Raw genomic sequence first — 20,737 nt, forward strand, 5'->3', positions numbered from 1 at the left:
TCTGTCCCCAGCTTTTACGAGGGAAGGTAGTTGAATTTGTGCGTAATGGGTTGAAGTAATCAATCAAAATTGATTTCAATGCCACAAGCTGTAGAAATAAGTTAAAATCTCACTGCTAAAGCACTGGACAGAAAGCACAAAATCAACTGCTCAGTTGCCGTCCAAGATCAACTGATGCAGACAATTATCTCTAACATCATCTGGTATAATGAGAACACATCCTATTACATAGCAATATGACATACTCACAAAAGAAAGAAAGCCAAAGCTTCATAGTTTATGGATAAAGTCATTGTAGATCCAGACAGGATATTTAACTAGCACTTCACCCCAAGCAGGAAAACACCAGTCCTCCCAAAATCAGAAATTTAAAAGTCATTGCAATTTATTAGGAGTTTCTAGCTTCTCGATATTGCGATGCGGAGATGCAGGCGTTGGACTGGGGTGGGCACAGTAAGAAATCTCACTAGGTTGAAGTCCAACGGGTTTAGTTGGAATCACAAGCTTTCGGAGTGCTGCTCCAAAAGTTTGTGATTCCAAATAAATCTGTTTAATCTGGTGTTGTGAGGCTTCTTATTGTAATGTAGAGAATATTAGAAACAACTGCTGTTACAACAGACCTGATTATTCAGGAAGCAAAAAATATCATTTCACTTCACTTTGGATGATCAGGAACAGACACGGAGATCTGTAAATTCTGCATAAGGTTGAACAGAATAACTACATCTGCAGTTCTGAAAAAGATTGGGGAGGGAGAAGGGCAAGAAAGGGTGAAAACAGGAAAGGTGCTATGCATTCATTCACTGTCTATATTACGTTCATTTTACCCTTGTCTTTGCTCATAGTTTCTTTTTAGATGGTGGTGTTGTAGCTAAAAACCTGAAACGGCACTCTGAGGAATTGGTTATTTGGAAAATTCTGATTGACCTCTGCTGTAAATCTGTCTTGGCAATGATTGAGTAAATACTGAAAAGTGATCCTGGGTATAGTAGAAACTTTTTAAAGTGAACACAACAGGATTACCAAGAGAAAAAAACCCTTTCTAGTGCCCAGAAAATACAAAACAAGTCATAATTTCAGCCAGTCTTCCCTTCAAAAGCTTTTCTTTTCCCCAAAGACATCATCAGCCCAATTGTTTCCTGCTTTATCAGATCGTCTGGCCACAGGCTGTAGTAAACCACCATCAGTTGTTTCATGATTAGTGAGCAAGAAATTAATGGCAACCAGATCCTCAGATTCTTGTACTGTCTTCTCCAAATCATCCCTTTCCTGTACATTCCACCAGCCCCGATCCCCATGTCCCTGAATGAGGTTTTCTGCAATGCTGCACGAGTGTGGGTGTGTAATACACCCATTCCAGAGCAACCAAATAAGATTGACAAGCAGCCAGAGAAAAATCAGACAGAATCCTTGAATGGAGTCAAACTCTAATTACTCTCACAATTTACTCACTCTATTGTTCATGTAAATAAAAAATAATGCGGGGGGAGGGGGGTCTGGTAGCAGGAAACAAAGCAGCTTGAATGGAAAGGACACACTTTTATTTAAATTCCGTCTCGGTGTCTGCTCTCTCCTACCCTCAGCTTTTCGTTCTAACTCGACTAAAAAGCATTACTTCCACTCTAATAATCCTGTTGAGATTTTGAACAAAATTAAAAGGTCATCTAAAACAAAAGTGCTTGGAAATGCTGATGCTAGCTGGGCACGATGACTCATTCAGCTCTAACTAGCATACCAATTCAATGGATTTGTGCACAATCGTGTTCACTGACATGAACATAAGAGAGCTAATGTGCAATATTTGGAGAATGTGGCAGCATTTAATAGAAGAATAATAAAGAAGCTTTAAACTGAGGAAGTTTCATTTGCAGATAAGCTTTTTTGATTGATAGCTCTAATACCAATATCACATGTCATTGATAACAATCTACCGCAGGAACTTTTAACATGCACTAACCTGCATAAAACTGTCAGATCAAATTCTACAGCCTACCTTTCAACTAAAGAATGAGAATATTTTTCAGCTCATAATGTGAAATGTGCCAGAATTTTTCTGACATGTCCACCTCTTCCGATGGCCACGGGGCAGGAGCTTTTCCACATGCCAGACCGTAAAAGCCCAGAGTCTGGGGACAGGGACAAAGCAAGCATGTTTGTTCACTGCTGACTTTGAAGAAAGCTGCTCACATGAATCTAGTTCTAGTGATCTCTGAGCTTGCAGTTTAAACCTGGCACCGTGTCAAGGTGATGGTTTGCCGTGCAGCAGTAATAATGTAAACAGGTAAGCTGGTAATCATTGTGGTATTCACAAGTTTTCAGATAGTTAACTAAATTAGGACAGAACCTAAAATAATCAGACAAGACAAACTTTTAAGGCAAATACAGAATTAGCTTTTTAAGCTGAGAGGAGATGTTTAAAAGTAATTATGAACCTAGTGCCTCAGAATACTGTCCTTACTGCTGTCCTAACAGATATTGGCTGATGATTGTATGATGTTCTGCACCACTTGTGACACTCATAGTGGAGCAGTCTGTGCTCAAATACAGCATGACCTGGACAATATCCAAGTGACAATGACTATCTCCAACAAGAGCGAAGTTAAGCATCATCTCCTCACCCCTTGACATTCAGTGCCATTACCATTGCTGCATCGGCCACTATCAACATCCGAGGGATTACCGTTGACCAGAAACTGAACTAGACCAGCCTTATAAATAATGTGGCTACAAGAGCAGATCAGAGGCTGTGAATCCTGCAGCAAGTAACTCACCACCTGACTCCCCAAACCCCGTCTTCCTTATCTCCAAGTCAGAAATCAGGGCATGATGGAATACTCTCTACTTGCCTGGATAAGTGCAGTTCCAACAATATTCAAGAAGTTCAATACCATCCAGGTCAAGGCAGCCTAGTTGATTGGCACCCCATCCACCACAATATTCACTCTCTCCACCACTGATTCACAGTGGCAGCAGTGTGTACCATCTCCAGGATTCACTGCAGGAACTCACCAAGATTTCTCCATAGCACCTTCCAAACCCATAAATGCTACCATCTACAGCAGACATGGGAGCACCACCGTCTGCAAGTTCCTCTCCAAGCCACCAACAATCCTGTCTTGCAAATATTTTGCCTTTTCTTCACTGTTGCTGGGTCAAAATCCTGGACCTCCCCCTCTAACAGCACAGTGGGTGTACCTACCCCACATGGACTTCAACAGTTCAAGGAGGCAGCTCAGCCAAGGGCAATTAAAGATGGGCAAGAAATGCTGCCTTTGCCATCTCATGAGCTATATAATTTTTTTAAAAGTACATCGTTAAAAACGCCATTACACCTTATTCAACAGGTTGCAATATTTTCCATGTTTTTTTCCACAGAGACCAACAATGTAAGAAAGTAAGTTCTTGCCAATTCAATTGACTTCCACTGTTTGCAGTCTAGGGGCACCTCAACAGTGCGCCCTCTGGTGAATCATTGGATGACCTCAGCATTCTGCTGATAGTTTTGCAGTTATTATTACTGTAAAATTACTGCCATTATTCTGTCTCTCCTTCTCAACTTGCTACCTCAATTCAATTTCTTTATTCTTGAGACATGGGCATCACTGGCTGGTCCAGCATTTATTGCCCATCATTGCTCTTGAGAAGATGGTGGTGAGCTGCCTTCTTGAAATGCTGTAGTCCACGTGCTGTGGGTTGATCCACAATGCCGTTTGGAAGGAAATTCCAGGAAGGAATGGTGATATATTTCCAAGTTAGGATGGTGAGTGGCTTGGAGGGGAACTTGCAGGCAGTGGTGTTTCCATGCATCTGCTGCCATTGTCCTTGGAAGTGGTCATGGGTTTGGAGGGTGCTGTTCCTCAAAGGATCATTGCTGAATTGCTGCAGTGCACTTTGTAGATAGTGAATGCAGCTGTTACTGAGTGTCAGTATTGGAGGAAGTGGATGTTTGTGAATGTGGTGTCAATCAAGCGTGCTGTTTTGTCCTGGATAGTGTCAAGCTTGTTGAGTGTTGCTGGAGCTGCACCTATCCAGGCAAGGGGGGAGTATTCCATCACACTCCTGACCTGTGCCTTGTAGATAGCATGGTTGCAAGCTTGGTTAGCACTGCTGCCTCTCAATGCCAGGGACCTAGGTTCGATTCCCAGCTTGGGTCAATGTCTATGCAGAGTCTGCACATCTTTCCCCGTGTTTGCGTGGGTTTCCTCCCACAGTCCAAAAGATGTGCTGGTTAAATGTAATGGCCATGCTAAATTCTTTCTCGGTGTACCTGAACAAGTGCCGGAGTGTGGCGACTCAGGGTTTTCATAGTAACTTCCTTACAGTGTTAATGTAGCCTACTTGTGACACTAATGAATAAACTTTAGATGGTGTACAATCTTTGGGGTGTCAGGAGGTGAGTTACTCACCGCAGTATTCCTAGCGTCTGATCTGGTATTGTAGTTGCATTGTTTATGTGGCGAGTTGGAAGTTGTTGGAAAGGTGGACAATAAAACTGGGTCAACAAATGTGATTAAATCGATTTCTCTCACGTGGATGATAAATACCAGCAATGATTGTTTGAGCTGAATGGCCCATGTGTTTGTTGTACCTTATATAATTTGAGGAGAGATCAATACCTCAACTGAAGAGAATCTAATGCATGTCTACATCTTCGTATTGTTTCAGGATAAGCACTTGCTACAGTTGTATTCCAGGTTAGACAAAGTAACATGAGCAAAACTGGCCGATTGCTTTCTAAAACTATAGTCATGGAATCATAGAATCCCTACAGTGTAGAAAGAAGCCATTTGGCCCATCGAGTCTATACTGACCACTATACCACCCAGACCCTATTCCCGTAACCTTACACGTTTACTCTGCTAATCCCTCTGACACCGGGATCAATTTAGCATGGCCAGTCAATTTAACCCACACATCTTTGGATTGATGGTTATGACTTTGGATATCCATGACCATCAATTAACTAACAAGTTTCACAAACCCCAAACTGGCTACCCGATGGATTAAATAGATTCCATCCAATCCAAATACCTTACTCATCATGCGATATACTGGAACCCAGATTCGCCAAGATATTGCCAGGGATGGGGCGTTTCAGCTATGAAGCCAGGCTGGCTAGATTGGAGTTGATTTCCTTAAAACAGAGAAAGCTGAGGGGGGGAAACCTGATTGAGGTGTACAAAATCATGAGGGATACGTCAGCACGTGTAAGTTTCCCTCCAAGTCGCACACCATCTTGATTTGAGACTATATCACTGCCCCTTCATTGCCACTAGGTCAAAATCCTGGAACTGCCTTCCTCACAGCACAGAATGTACCCACACCATACGGATTGCAGTGGTTCAAGAAGGCAGCGTGCAGCTACCTTCTCGAGGGCAAGTTTGGGTGGGCAATAAACATTGGCCTAGTCAGAGATGCACACATCCCATGAAGTAATATGAAATAACATGTTTAAGGGGAATTCAACTTCTCAAACAGCCATGGTGGATTTAAACTTGAATTCTTTGAACTAAGCAGTGGCATCATATTCTGTCCCTGAGATTTTATGACGCAATTGCATCTGAGTGAACAGAAAGGGTAGTAAGAATTTCTGGCATCACTTCAACATTTTGGGTTAGAGATAACGGTGCTGCTACAACCATTGTAATGTCAACTTGGCTCTGTGGTAGCTGATAAGCCTCTGCGAAAGCCTTTGGTTCGAACACATGCCAGGCTTCACGTAATTTGAGGCTAACCTTTCCACCTTCTACTGAACGAACGCTGTATTGTTGGAGTATGATGAGTTTTGGACTAAAGATCAAATTGAGACCCTGTCTGTGTTCAAATTATCGGAATAAATCCTTTGGTAAAAGAGTTTTTTCAGGGTCCTTCAATACCTAATCAAATTAACCAGTAAGATTTGAACAGTGTCCAGTATTTAACCTCAGTTATTTCTGGGAGGGTTTGTAGCACAGTGACCCTGCCACTGAGCAAGAAGTTTTAGGTTTAAATCCTACCCCTGGATGATGGCCAAGGGAGGCCCATTCATAACGCGGCCATATAGGTTGATAATCGGCCTGCAAATCCTCCCAACACATGCCAGTGGTAGATGATAAGAGTAAGAGAGTCCTGGTCAGTCATGTGACGGAAAGAAATTGAAGTCTCCACCAGCACTGTCCGTAGCTCCAGACTATAGCATGGATGTAAAGGAACATATTGCTGCAGCAACTGCAAGGCCAAGTGATCTGTAACGTGTCATTGCCCCACCAATCATTTCTACAACTTTGAAAGAAACTGTTGCTGGCTCACATTTTTAATTGTTGCGTTTTAACTTGGTATTTAACTTTCTCACCGTATCTCTCATTCCAGATGGCTATCGTATCTTCTGCTTCTTGTTATTGATTTGGTTATTTGTCTGGTGGCGTTCCTGGGTCTGGCCAAACGATCCAGGTGGCTTCTCACAATGTAAGTTTCGTATCCATTATTATATTGTAGAATGCATAACCTTCAGAGCAATACATATGAAGGAACCACATTTTTTTTTGAAAGGCCATTTTTATAGATAAAAAAGGCGTCGGGCTTCGCACACACTAATACTGATACTTTCTTGTCAGGGCCTCAACTTCAGCTTCCCTTTTTGCCCACTTGCACTCTGAGTCAGTTTTACTGGGCATCTCTAGGCAGTTATTGGATGGAATCTATTTAATCCATCGGGTGACCTTTGATAACCGTAGCAGGGTGGATGCTGATAGGATGTTTCTCCTTGTGGGTGAGACGAGAACTAGGGGCCATATTTTTAAAATAAGGCATCCCCCATTTAAGATGGAGATTTTAAAAAAACACTTTTTACTCCATCCTTTAAGCTACAAAGCGAATGCTCAGAGTGGACTGGGCAAATCCATTTCTAGCTTGCTCCAAAAATCAAATTCAAATTGAATCCAATTCATGGTCCCCATAAGTGAGACAAGGTCCAAGCTGACAAGATAAGGCATTGCACCCCATCTGAGGTTTGACCTTAGCCAAAAGGCTGAATTAAGAATTGATACCAAGATGGAGATGTGAAGAAGTATTTTCTGAGGATTGAGAGTCTTTGGAACTCTCTTCCCCAGAGAGTAGTGGAGACAGGATCAAAGAGATAGATAGACTTTTAACTAATAAGGGAGTCAAAGGTTATTTTGGGGTAGGTGGAATGTCGAGTTGAGGCCACTGTTAGATCAACCATGATCCTACTGAATGGTGGAACATGCTTGAGATGCTGAATGGCCTATTCCTGCTCCTAATTTGTATATTTATTTGTTCGGTTGGGAACAGTCAAGAAAGATACATTAACGCATCTGTTTTTTTTTGCTGAACTATTTTACATGTTACATCTCCAAAAAAAATGCTTTGCCTGATCAGAGCAAAGTGTTGGGTTTGAATTCTAGACATTGCTGAATTAACCAATTTAATTGGGACAGTGGGGCATATAACTGACCAGTCAAACGCCAGTTTCATGGGCATTTAATCCTATACCACGTTTCACCAGGTTTATCAGATTTGCCTCCCTTTTGATGGTCTAATGATATTATTGTTAGACTATTGATCCAGAAACTCAGCTAATATTCTGGGGACCCAGGTTTGAATCCCACCAAGGCAAATGGTGGAATTTGAATTCAATTAAACAAAAATCTGGAATTAAGAATCTCCTGATGACCACAAAACCATTGCCGATTGTCGGAAAAACCCACCTGCTTCACTGATGTCCTTTAGGGAAGGAAATCTGCTGTCCTTTACCCGGTCTGGCCTGCATGTGACTCCAGATCCACAGCAACGTGATTGACTGTCAACTGCCCTCCACGGACAACTAGAGATGGGCAATAAATGCTGGCCAGCCAGCGACACCTATGTCCCACGAATGAATAAAAAAAAAACTCTTTCATTCGTGAGAGCTAATTTTAAAAGTTTTATTTAGAAAGTGTGAAGAATGAGTAAAATTCATTAAATTGCTCAGATTGGGCTAAAAGGATCTAAACTTTTTAAAAATGAAATCCATTGGCCAAGGTGAAAAGTTGCATTAAGTAATTTGTGTTGGAATTTTTTTTTCTAATTCGCCGATAAAGTAATCATCACAATCTCTTCCAGCGCCCACACAAGGTGGAGAAAGCACGTACATAGCTCAAATTTCCTGGAACAGATTGCTCGTCTGTCGCCACTCAACCTCTTTTGGCCACATTATGAACATATGGTCATCAGGTCCCGGGTGAAACTTAAACCTGGAGCCAGCGGCTCAGAGGCAGGGATGCTGCCCATTATACCACTGACTTTCTAACCTGTGGAATGACATAAGTAATTTTTGCATGATAACCTCATCCCTGTGAGATAAAAAGGGAAAGATCGTAGAAATACTAGGAATCAATTTTTAAAATTATTTACTTCATCCTTAAAGTTACAAAGCCAATGCTCAGAATGGACTGGGCAAATCTAATTACATTCCTTGCTTGCTCCAAAAACCAAATTCAAATTCCAATTGAATCCAATTCAAGGTCCCCATAAAGGAGACAAATAAAATCCAAGCTGACAAGATAATGCATTGCACCCCATCTTGGGCTTGACCTGACATCAAAAGGCTGAAGAGCTAGAAACTAACGTGGTGATTAATTTTGATTTGATTTATTATTGTCACATGTATTTAGCATACAGTGAAAAGTATTGTTTCTTGCATGTTATACAGACAAAGCATACCGTTCATAGAGAAGGAAATGAGAGAGGGTGCAGAATGTACTGTTGTGTTGTAGCTAGAGTGTAGAGAAAGATCAAATTAATGCGAGGTAGGTCCATTCAAAAGCCTGATGATAGCAGGGAAGAAGCTGTTCTTGAGTTGGTTGGTACGTGGCCTAGACATTTGTATCTTTTTCCCAATGGAAGAAGGTGGAATAGAGTATGTCTGGGGTACGTGAGGTCTTTAATTATGATGGCTGCTTTTCTGAGGCATGGGAAGGGTAGACAGTGTCAATGGATGGGAGGCTGGTTTGCGTTCATGACCTTTTGTAGTTTCTTGAGATCTTGGTCAGAGCAGAAGCCATATCAAACTGTGATACAACCTAAAATAATGTTTTTTATGGTAAATGATGTGGAGCAAGTGTCCAAAGTACCCTTCTAAGAAACAAGGCTACGTGTTAGCAGCACCCTTTCATTTCCTGTTACCTGTTGTACCAGTTATCATTAACTTTTGTGTTACCTTTCACCTTAACGTTGCCACTGATGGTTTTTCTTGGAAATGATATGACGAGTGATTTCCTGGAAATGTAACCTGCTGTAAACCGCAATATGCAGTCAGCTATGCCATGCAGATTGAAACTTGTTTTTGCTTGGGACTCTGTCCCCAACCAGGATCAACTTTGATGCTTGCTGGAAATCTGAAATGAAAGCAGAAAATGGTGAAAGCAGAAAGATGATCAACTCAGCAGGGGAGAAAATTACAGGTTATCTGGTTTTGAGCACGTCCTTTTTGAAAGAGTTTCTTATTTCAAAATAAGTTTGATTTACTTTGTGAACACGCTGGGGAAAATGCTGATCTTATCTCTTTATCTTCATTGAGCTTCCGGAGCACTGCTCGCTCATAGGTGAGTGGAGAGATGGATTCATAAGCACAGCGTATATGGACAGAGACACAATTGTATGATTGCAAGGTATTTTGCAATTGTGTCTTTGTCTATACATGCCATGTTTGTGAACCTACCTCTTCACTCTGTGATGAAGGAGCAGCACTCTGAAAGCTCGTGATTCAAAATAAACGTGTCGGACTTTAACCTGGTGCTGTGAGACTTCTTAGAGTCATAGAGATTGACAGCATGGAAACAGGTCCTTTGGCCCAACTTGCCCATGCCGCCCCTTTTTTGTTAACCACTAAGCTAGTCCCAATTGCACATGTTTGGCCTAGATCCCTCTATAGCCATCTTACCCATGTAACTGTCTGAACACTTTTTAAGATAAAATTCTACCCGCCTCTACTACTACCTCTGGCAGCTTGTTCCAGACACTCACCACCCTGTGTGTGAAAGAACTGCCCTTCTGGATCCTTTTGTACCTCTCCCCTCTCACCTTAAAGCTATGCCATCTAGTTTTAGACTCCCCTACCTTTGAGAAAAGATATTGACTATCTCGCTAATCTGTGCACTTTATTATTTTATATGCAATCACCCCTCAGCCTCCTATACTCCAGAAGAAAAATGTCCCAGTCCATCCAACCGCTTCTTATAACTCAAACCATCGACTCCCGGTAGCCAGCTAGTAAATCTTTTTTGCATCTTTTTTACAGAATTCCAAATGTGGCCTTACCAATCTCTTGTACAACTTCAACAAGACGTCCCAAGTCCTGTATTCAATGTTTTGACCAATGAAACCAAGCATGCTGAATGCTTTCTTCACCACTCTGTCCACCTGTGACTCCACTTTAAAGGAGCTATGAACCTGTACCCCTAGATCTTAACTCTCCCCAACGCCCTACCATTAACTGAGTAAATCCTGCCCTGATTTGATGTACCAAAATGCATCAGCCTGCATTTATCTAAATTAAACTCCATCTGCCATTTGTCAGCCCACTGGCTCAATTGAACAAGATCCTGTTGCTATCCTAGGTAACCTTTACTATCCAATATGCCACTAATCATAGTGTCATCTGCAAACTGACTACCTACGCCTCCTAAATTCTCATCCAAATCATTAATATAAATGACAAAAAACAGTGGATCCAACATCAATCGCTGAGGCCCAGGCCTCCAGTTTGAAAAACAATCCTCAAGAACCATCCTCTGTCTTCTGTCATCAAGCCAATTTTGTATCCAAATGACTACCTCACTGTGGATGCCATGAGATTTAACCTTATGCAACCACCTACCATGTGGTACCTTGTCAAAGGCCTTGCTAAGGTCCATGTAGGCAACATCAACTGAACTGCCCTCGTCGACTCCTTAGTTACTCCATCAAAAAACTCAATCAAATTTGTGAGACATGCTTTTCCACTCTCAAAGTCATGCTGACTGTCCCTAATCAGTCTTTGCATCTCTAAATGCTTGTAGATCCTGTCTCCAGAATACCTTCTAACAACTTACCCACAACAGATGTGAGGCTCACTGGCCTGTAGTTCCCAGGCTTTTCCCTGCAGCCCTTTTTAAACAAAGGCCACAATATTTGCCACCCTTCAATCTTCAGGCAACTCACCTATTCATGATTCAAATATCTCTGCTTGGGGACCAGCAATTTCCTCCCTAGCCTCCCACAACGTCCTGGGATAACTTCATTAGGTCCTGGGGATTTATTTACCTTGATGTGCTTTAAGACCTCCAGCACCACCACCTCTGTTATATGTACGTTCCTCAAGACATCACTATTTATTTCCCCAGCACCTATGTCTTTCTCAACAGTAAATACTTATGAGAAATATCCATTTAGGATCTCACCCATCTCTTGTGGATCAGCACATAAATTACCTTGTTGATCCTTAAGAGGCCCTACTCTCTTAGTTACTTTTTTGCCCTTTATGTATTTGTAGAATCCCTGCTTTATCCCATCAAAAGAATCTTGTGTCCCCTTTTTGCCCTCCTGATTTCTCTCTCTATACTCTTCAAGGGATCCACTCGATCCCAGCTGCCTATGCATATCATGTACCTCCTTTTTCATCTTGACCAGGGCCTCAATATCCCAAGTCATCCAGGATTCCCTACTTCTACCAGCCTTGCCCTTCACTTTAAGAGGAATGTGCTTACCCTGAACCCTGGTTAATACATTTTTGAAAGCCTCCCACTTACCAGATGTCCCTTTGCCTGCCAACAGACTCACAAGAACATAAGAACATAAGAAATAGGAGCAGGAGTAGGCCACCTAGCCCTTCAAGCCTGCCCCGCCATTCAGTAAGATCATGGCTGATCTGTCGTGGCTCAGTTCCACTTTCCCGCCCTCTCCCCATAACCCTTAATCCCCTCGCTTATCAAAAACCCCACCCGCGTCTTAAAAATATTTAGCGAGGCAGCCTCCACCACCTCAACGGGCAGAGAATTCCAGAGATTCACCACCCTTTGAGTGAAGAAGTTCCTCCTCAACTCTGTTCTAAACCGCCCCCCCCCCCTTTATCTTGAGGCTGTGCCCCCTAGTCCTACTGTCCTTTCTGAGCGGGAAGAGTCTCTCCACCTCTATCCTATCCATCCCATTCATCATCTTATATGTCTCAATGAGATCTCCCCTCATTCTTCTAAACTCTAACTCTAACGAGTACAAGCCTACCGCAATTAATTTTTGAAAGTTCCTGCCTGAAACCATCTAAATTGGCCTTGTCCCAATTTAGAATTTTAACTTTTGGACCAAAGCTATCATTCTCCATAGCTACCTCAAAACTAGTGGAATTATGGTCACTGGTCGCAGAGTAATCCCTCACTAACACTTCTGTCACCTGCCCTTCCTTATTTCCCAGGAGGAGGTCAAGTTTTACCCCCTCTCTAGTCAGGCCACCCACATACTGAATGAAAAATTCTTCCTGAATACACTCAACAAATTTCTCTTCATCCAACCCTCTGATACTATGGCTGTCCCAGTCAATGTTGGGAAAGTTGGCAAGTGTGAGGTGGTCCACTTTGGTAGGAAGAATGGTAGGAAGGACTATTACTTACGTGGCGAAAAACTGCAGCAGGCGACGGTGCAGAGGGACCTCGGGGTCCTTGTGCATGAATCGCAAAAACCCAGCTTGCAGGTGCAGCAGGTGGTCAGGAAGGCGAATGGGATGCTGGCCTTCATAGCGAGGGGGATTGAATATAAAAGTAGGGAGGTCTTGCTGCAGCTGTATAGGGCATTGGTGAGGCCGCAGCTGGAGTACTGTGTGCAGTTTTGGGCGCCGCACCTGCGCAAGGATATTTTGGCCCTGGAGGGAGTGCAGAGGAGGTTTACTAGGCTGATACCGGAGTTGAGGGGGTTGAGCTATGAGGAGAGGCTGAATAAACTAGGCTTGTACTCGTTAGAGTTTAGAAGAATGAGGGGAGATCTCATTGAGACGTATAAGATGATGAATGGGATGGATAGGATAGAGGTGGAGAGACTCTTCCCGCTCAAAAAAGACAGTAGGACTAGGGGGCACAGCCTCAAGATAAAGGGGAGGCGGTTTAGAACGGAGTTGAGGAGGAACTTCTTCACTCAAAGGGTGGTGAATCTCTGGAATTCTCTGCCCGTTGAAGTGGTGGAGGCTGCCTCGCTAAATATTTTTAAGAAGCGGGTTGATGGGTTTTTGATAAGAGAGGGGATTAAGGGTTATGGGGAGAGGGCGGGAAAGTGGAACTGAGCCACGACAGATCAGCCATGATCTTATTGAATGGCGGGGCAGGCTCGAAGGGCTAGATGGCCTACTCCTGCTCCTATTTCTTATGTTCTTATGTTCTTATGTTAAAGTTAAAATTCCCTACTATTACCACTCTATTTTTCTGGAGCTATCTGTAACCTCCTTACATATTTGCTCCTCAATTTCTCACTGACTATTTGGGGACCTATAAGTACAACTGTATCAAAGTGATTTTCCCCTTTTTATTTATCAGTTTTTATTGCACCACTCCAGTCCAACACCAGCATCGCCACTTCATTGAAAGGGACAGTAGTAACTGTGGTGCTAATTCTCCAATCCACCGCCAGACAGAGCTACTCAGAGCCATGTTCATATTGGTGCAGCTTTACTTAGATCCTCAAGACTTGTGCTTGTGAGTGAATTGGTTCCCCCTTCCCTTGTTCCCACCCTGTAATGAAACTGAAATACTGATTATAAATTTCTAGACATTTGGGAAAATCAGAAATAAAGTTTGAGTTCATTCACGGGAGGGCTTGGAAAAGCAGTCTCTCTTTACTCAGCCTGAGTAGTAGCTATCGATTTTCTGTCCTGACCTTTGACCAATTGCAGCTGCTATAAAATCTAATTACCCATGTTTTAGTTAATAATTGATGGAACAGGAAAACTTTGCTGTATGCTGCAGTATATGATCACTTTGACAAATTTAAACATTTACAGTCTATTTTATGTTTCTAATATCTCATTTGAAAATATTGGCAGTGTGAAAATGTAGCTAAAATTGTGCTCTGAAATTATTTTAGGCCAGCGTTTATTGCTTATCCCTAATTGCCCTTGATAAGGTGGTGCTGAGCTGTTTATGATTGTTTTCTTGAGAGCAAATCTGTACTCTGTTTGTCTGATAGAATAGTGTATAATTATTCAAATGCACTGATTAACTTTGACTAAATTGTAACGAGTGTTGGGCAGAGTGTAACCTCTCCCCTTCCTGCTCACCCCCTTGTCATCTTCTCATGTCCCAGTTTAGTTTTCCATTGTTAGTTTTCCAGATTGAGAAGTTCCAGATCAATTGAAACAGGTGAAATGCAATCATTACAAATCATTCTTTATCATTTATAGAGTCATGCAGCATGGAAACAGGCCCTTCAGCCCAACTTGTCCATGCCACCCCTAAGCTAATCTCAATTACCTGCATTTGGCCCATATCCCTATCGTACTCATGTAACTATCCTCTGGCAGAATGGAATGCTGACTGGCTTCAAGACTGAAAGCAGAGGGTAGGGATAAGATCACCCCTCAGCCTTCTAAACTCCAGAGGAAAAAGTCCCAGTCTATCCAGCCTCTCCTTATAACTCAATCCATCCAGTCCCGGTAGCATCCTAGTAAATCTCGTCTGCACTCTTTTTATTTTAATAATATCCTTTCTATAATAGGGTGATCAGAATTGCACACAGTGGGGCCCGATTTGAAATTGCGGTAAATTCGGGCGCAGGCCTTTAACGGACCTGCACCTGAATCTGAGCAGATTCCGACTTTACCAACACCCGAATCGGGTGAGGATCCAGTCCGCACCCGAATCGGGCGGCCCGACGATTTAAATGCATTAGCATGCATTCAAATCAATTTAATGAACCGCGTGCCCAACTCTCCCACCAAATCCCACTTTACCTTCTTCTGGTCCATTCTGGATCTGCGCTGTGAGCGACCTGCAAAATAAAAATCCAAAGCCAATTTTTATTTTGCAGGGGAACCTCTAAAGTGACTTCAGAGCCTGCAATGGCTTTCTGACCCAGATCATCCTCTGGGAGGGGAGGGCGAGGAGGTGGGTCAGAGCATCCTCAGCGGGGGGACAGGAGGCAGATCAATGTATCCTTGCGGGGGGGGGGGGGTGGTGGGGGCGGGAGGCGGGTCAGAGCATCCTCTGGGAGGGGGGAGGAGGAGGCAGGTCAGAGCGTTCTCTGGGAGGGGGGAGGAGGAGGCAGGTCAGAGCGTTCTCTGGGAGGGGGGAGGAGGAGGCGGGTCAGAGCGTTTTCTGGGAGGGGGGAGGAGGAGGCAGGTCAGAGCGTCCTCTGAGGGGGAGGAGGAGGCGGGTCAGAGCATCCTCTGGGGGAGGGAGGTGGGACAGAGCATCCTCTGGGGGGGGCGGCGGATCATGTATGTCTGGGGGGGGAGGCAAGAGGGCTGATCATTGTCTGGTGGTGGGGGGGCGGGTGGCTGGATGGATCTCTGGTGGAGGGGGGGCAGGGGGGGTCCACTGCCACTCTGTGGGTGACCCCTCCCCCCCCAATGGAGGAACGAATCCCCCCTCCTAATTTCCTATTGCTTTAATATACATAAGACATGAGAAATATATACTAGATGTCATTTAAAAATTGAATCACTGAATTTATTGATAAATGTTAGCGCTTAGGCTCATTGAAGCATGCCTTCATTTAGTTGGTGAGAATTGTCACACTGTCACCAAAGGGAGGAGGTATTCATTCCTCCAGTGGGGAGGACGGGTTGCCCGCAGAGTGGTAGCAGACACCTCTGCCCTCCACCCCCCCCCATCAGAGATTCTCCCCCCACCATCAGTGAGTGATTGGGCCTCCCCCCTACCACCAGACAGTGATCAGCCCCCTCTCCAGAGATACATCTGACCTCCCCACCCTCCCCCCAGGAAGATGATATGCGTCAAAGAGCCACTCTGTGTCTGCTTTTGTTTTGTTTTCTTTCCCGACCCGGGCATGCTTTTTCAAATTTTTTTCGAACTGCGCATGCAGATTGGACACATTGGGCTTGTTTCTACTAGGGTTTAGAACAGTAAGAGGTGACTGTAAGATGTCCTAAAATGTCTTGATAAGGTGGGTGTGGAAAGGGTGTCACCTCTGGTGGGTGAATCCAGAACTGGGGGCACTGTTTTAAAATTAGGAATCACCCTTTTAGGACAGAGATGAGGAGAATTTCTTTCTCTGAGGGTTATGCAACTTTAGAACTCTCTGCCTCAGAAGCTGGTGGAGGCAGCGTCATTGAATATTTTTAAGGTGGGATAGATGGATTCTTCTTAGGCAAAGAGAATTGAGGCTTATCAGGGTAAATGGGAATGTGGAATTTGAAACTCAAACAGATCAGCTGTGATCTTATTGAATAGTGGAACAGCCTTGATGGGCCAAATGGTCTACTCCTGTTTCATATGTTTGTATATAATTGACCAATGAATAAGGTCACACAATGCAGTGGAATTGAGGCACAAGTGGCAAAATAGAATACTGCCTGGCTTCAAGACTGAAAGCAGAGGGTAGGGATAAAGAACGGTTATTCAGAGTGACAGGAGGTGGAAAGTGGTGTTCCACACAAGGATCAATGCTGGGAGACGGCCTAATAGAGACCTTTAACACTATGACAGATGTTAATAGGGAGGATGCAACGAGAATGTTTCCTTCTGCAGGGAAAAGCATAATAACTGATAACCAAGTCACCAAGAAAATTCAGTAGGGAGTTGGGAAGAAACCTCTTCACAGACAGTAGTGAGATTGTGGAAGTCAGTAAATTGTTAAAGAGAAAATTATAGATACATTTACCAAGATGTATTTGAGAGGTAAAGGAATAGAAGGTTACGATTTTAGGTTTATCAGGAAAGATAGGAGGGTGGCTCAGGTGAAGCATAAACACTGACATGGACTGGTTAGACAGAATGGCATGTTTTTATGCTGTAAATCCAATGTATTTGCATGAAATTGGGTAGTTATATCTATGTTGAAACCAGCATCAAATTTAATTATAAGTTGTAACTGTTGCGAAACAGTTTTAAAATAGCACTCCATTGCTAACAATACAAAACACAGACATAATAAGAATGCAGTCTTGTGTGAAGAGGTTCAGCTGGCTAATGGAGTTTCACCATTTCACTTGGGAAGCAGCACTTGGTTGCGACAGCAAGCCTCATGCTGTTCAACACATTTAAAAAGATTATTGTGTAAAGCTTTCAGATTCTGAGTTATATTGCTTATTCATCATTTAAAAGAAAATGCAATTTATTGGATGGCATGATTTTTACCGTCCTGTTTCCTTCTATGTCACTGGACCTAAATGCATTCTGTGGCCTTCAGGGTGAATGAGGAATCCAAGTTTAGACCTTTTTAAAGTTTAAAGTAAAAAAAGTTTATTAGTTATAAATAAGGCTTATATTGACACTGCATAAAGTTACTGTGAAATTCCCCTCATTGCTACGTTCTGGCGCCTGTTAGGGTCAATGCACCTAACCAGTACGTCTTTCAGACTGGGAAGAAACCTGAGCACCCTGAGGAAACCCACGCAGACATGGGGTGAACATGCAAACTCCGCACAGACAGTGACTGAAGCCAGGACTTGAACCCAGGTCCCTGGTGCTGTGAGGCAACAGTGCTAACCACTGTGCTTTTGACAGGCCACTAAAGATGCTTTCGCATTACTATAAACTCAGCTAATAGAAAATGCCGTTCTCTCCCAGTCTGCTTGGAGATGGTTAAAGACCAACGACCTCCTGATTTCTTTCTGAGGGATCTTATGAACTGTCAATAGACCCACTCCCTATTCCTGGCCATCTGAAGTTTGGAGATGGTTCAGTACATCTTGCAGCCTGATATGAATAACATAATATTGCTACTAGCGTGAAATAAATGCTGAGATGAAAATGGGGACCTGTGAATGTGCACAGAATATGTATCTCCATGGTGCCAGTCAGTGTATTTGAAGCTTGATGAAATATTAAATGGAAAGGGAGAGTGCCACCAGGAGGTTAGTAACCTGCTGCTCTCCAGACTGGAGTTTATTACAGATAGAAATAAAAGCTCCTTAAGTGCATGACAAGCAGGCCAGCTGGATTTGTGAGCTTAGTGGCATTGTGAGGTGGGCAGTGGGACCAAGCCTCCGTGCCCTGCTGCTGTGGCGCTGTGCTTTGCGACACAATTTCACTAGTCAACACTATACAAATGTTTCAACAATAGAGTTTTTATTTTGTGCATAAGTGACGTTCAGCTGCTGTTCGCCATGGAGATGTGCTGTATTATATGCAACTGCTAAGAGTGTGGGAATTACAGAGGTTTTGTTATAGCACCTGAGAAATTCTGGAGAATTGTGTCTTCCTCTACTCACTTCAGAAAATATAAATAAATCGAATCAAAATGTTCTTATTATTATTGTCACATGCATTAGTATATAGAGAACATGTTCTTGGTTACCAGTGCCTTGGGGTGACAAATAAGAATGGAAGGTTTTAACCAGAATTTTCTAAACCTAGCCATGCTGCTTATTTTTAGCGAATCATTACTATTTGCAAAAATAAAGCTAATGACCAACACCAAAAGGAACTCTGATCTGATGTTTTAAAAATAATGCTGCATCTTTCCAATCTGTCTGAAAATTATTATTCCTTCACCTTCCGAACAGAACTGACGATTCACTAAATTAAGTTTTTGACTCTGCCGTGGCATGACTATTTTGTGTGTGGGTGAGAGGAAGGATTGTCCTCGGATAATCTGACAGATAATGATTATCATCCTAATATACCTTTCATAACCGTTGCTTGTGTTGCTTTCTGGATTTACCCACCACTGGGCAATAATTGGAAGTCGAAACAAATACTTTGCTGTGTCAATATATGAATAATTGACTTGAGATTCATTTGATTTTATTGCAGATAATAGGTTGCAGTTTTTCCAGTTTCAAATGGCTGTAATATCTGATTTCATCAAAGGAAGCCTCGGAGCAGTTTTATCTGGGAAAAGTCGGTTGAAGTGCAATGGCCCTGATTCATGCTGTTGGTCTCTCTAACATGGAGTTAAAAGCACGTGCCTGATACTGTACAAGAATTCTTTTGAAAGCTAGTTTTCTGAATCATCAAAGGTATCACTTAAACAGGCCCTGTCCAAGAGAAAGTTAAGATTTGAGTGGGAGAGGGTAAAGATGACAGAATTTTCAGTTAAGAATCAGAACATTTGTCATGAAATTGAGACCAGATTGGGACTTCTGAAATGTATCCATAGTATTTTCCTATTTTATGTGCATTGAACTATTTGACTGTGATTCAGATATAATTCTGTAATCTCCGGTCAACGACAGTTGTCACTTTGGAAGTGTTTAGAAGCAGAGTTTGAGACCACATTGAATCCAGTTATTGAACTATAACAAATGCAGATTAATGGAAGTCTGATAATTTAATTCCCTGGGTACACATCCAGGCTTCGTTTAACACAAATAACCTAGCTGCTGACCTTCATTTCCATTTCAGTTCAGCCTAATGAATAAGCAGGCTTTGTACAGAGGACAGCAGTTGCAGTACCCATATGCATCCACTATCTTGGGAAACCGCTAGAAGTCTGTTTCTTCCCAATCCAGTTTAACAAATGCAGCATAAAGAAGATACTTAGATTTCTTGGTGGCCCTATTTTCTTTCAATAATTTCTACCATAGACAACTTGCTGGGCATTTTTGCTTTACTTATAAACTGAATTAAAAGCAAATCTATATAGTTTTAATCTTCCACTTTGGCCTGATGATTTTGTCGCATTTTGGCATATTGCATTTGATGGCACATTGGTTAGTACTGTTGCCTCACAACACCAGGGACCTGGGTTCAATTCCCAGCTTGGTCATGTGGAGTTTGCACATTCTCTCTGTCTGCGTGGGTTTCCTCTGGGTGTTCCGGTTTCCTCCCACAGTCCAAAGATGTGCAGGTTAGGTGGATTGGCCATGCTAAGTTCTCCCTCAGTGTACCAGAATAGGTGCTGAAGTGTGGGGACTAGAGGATTTACACAGTAACTTCATTGCAGTGTTAATGTAAGCATACGTGTGACTAATAAATAAACTTTTAACTTTATATTGTAGTATTTACCGTGTGGTCTTTGGTGTAGTATAATCTGGCTATGGGTGATTAATGGTTCTGTGATATGCTTCGTCACTCATGGTATGTGTAAAACAATGGATTTTAGGTTATAGGGAAACTTGTTCGTGGAAATAGAGTTCCTGTGTTTTCAGAACTCGCTAATGGCTTGAGAAAATCCAAATGTCAGTGGATGCCTCCAGCAGCTGTGGGGAGGTATGTGGCAGCCAGGAAAGGAACGCTGACAGATTTTGTTTCCCCCTCCCCCAGCCAGTTGTCCTGACTGACAACAGGTCAGAAGATCAAACTTGCGCAATTCCTGCCCTGTACAAAGTACAGCTCCTCGTGAACAATTCACCAAGTTGTCTGGGGAAACACCCGGTCAATCCACAATAGACTTTCTGTTATCTGCTAATTCAAATGTTCTTTGACATGTAGATCGACGTTATACTACTAAATTGGATTAAATGTTTAAGTGTATGAGGAAATATCTTGAGAATGAGCCAGCACAGGAGTGAAGGGCTCAATGGTCATTCTTTATTCTGAAAGTTTTGAGTCTAAAGCAGAAGCCTGCTAATAATATTTTGTGCTGTGTAAAGTAACTTCTCTTCAACATTAAACAT

At 42.7% G+C, this 20,737-nt stretch overlaps 1 protein-coding gene across 5 annotated transcripts in view; it reads left to right on the forward strand.

Moving 5' to 3' along the window:
* ttyh2 (tweety family member 2) overlaps window positions 1–20,737 on the forward strand; it is a 114,290-nt gene that overhangs the window by 60,025 nt on the left and 33,528 nt on the right. For 2 of the 5 annotated variants that reach the window (XM_080208821.1, XM_080208822.1), the window contains one exon: window positions 6,349–6,444. In XM_080208821.1, coding sequence (XP_080064947.1) covers window positions 6,349–6,444 — 96 coding nt within the window. Of the gene's footprint in view, window positions 1–6,348; window positions 6,445–20,052; window positions 20,072–20,491; window positions 20,644–20,688; window positions 20,708–20,737 lie in introns of those variants that run through there. The other 3 variants (XM_080208824.1, XM_080208823.1, XM_080208825.1) reach the window with 3 other exon arrangements.

The sequence above is a fragment of the Carcharhinus amblyrhynchos genome, chromosome 21, assembly GCF_965287045.1.
Source record: "Carcharhinus amblyrhynchos chromosome 21, sCarAmb.v2.hapA, whole genome shotgun sequence".
In the NCBI taxonomy this organism is placed as follows: Eukaryota; Metazoa; Chordata; class Chondrichthyes; order Carcharhiniformes; family Carcharhinidae; genus Carcharhinus; species Carcharhinus amblyrhynchos.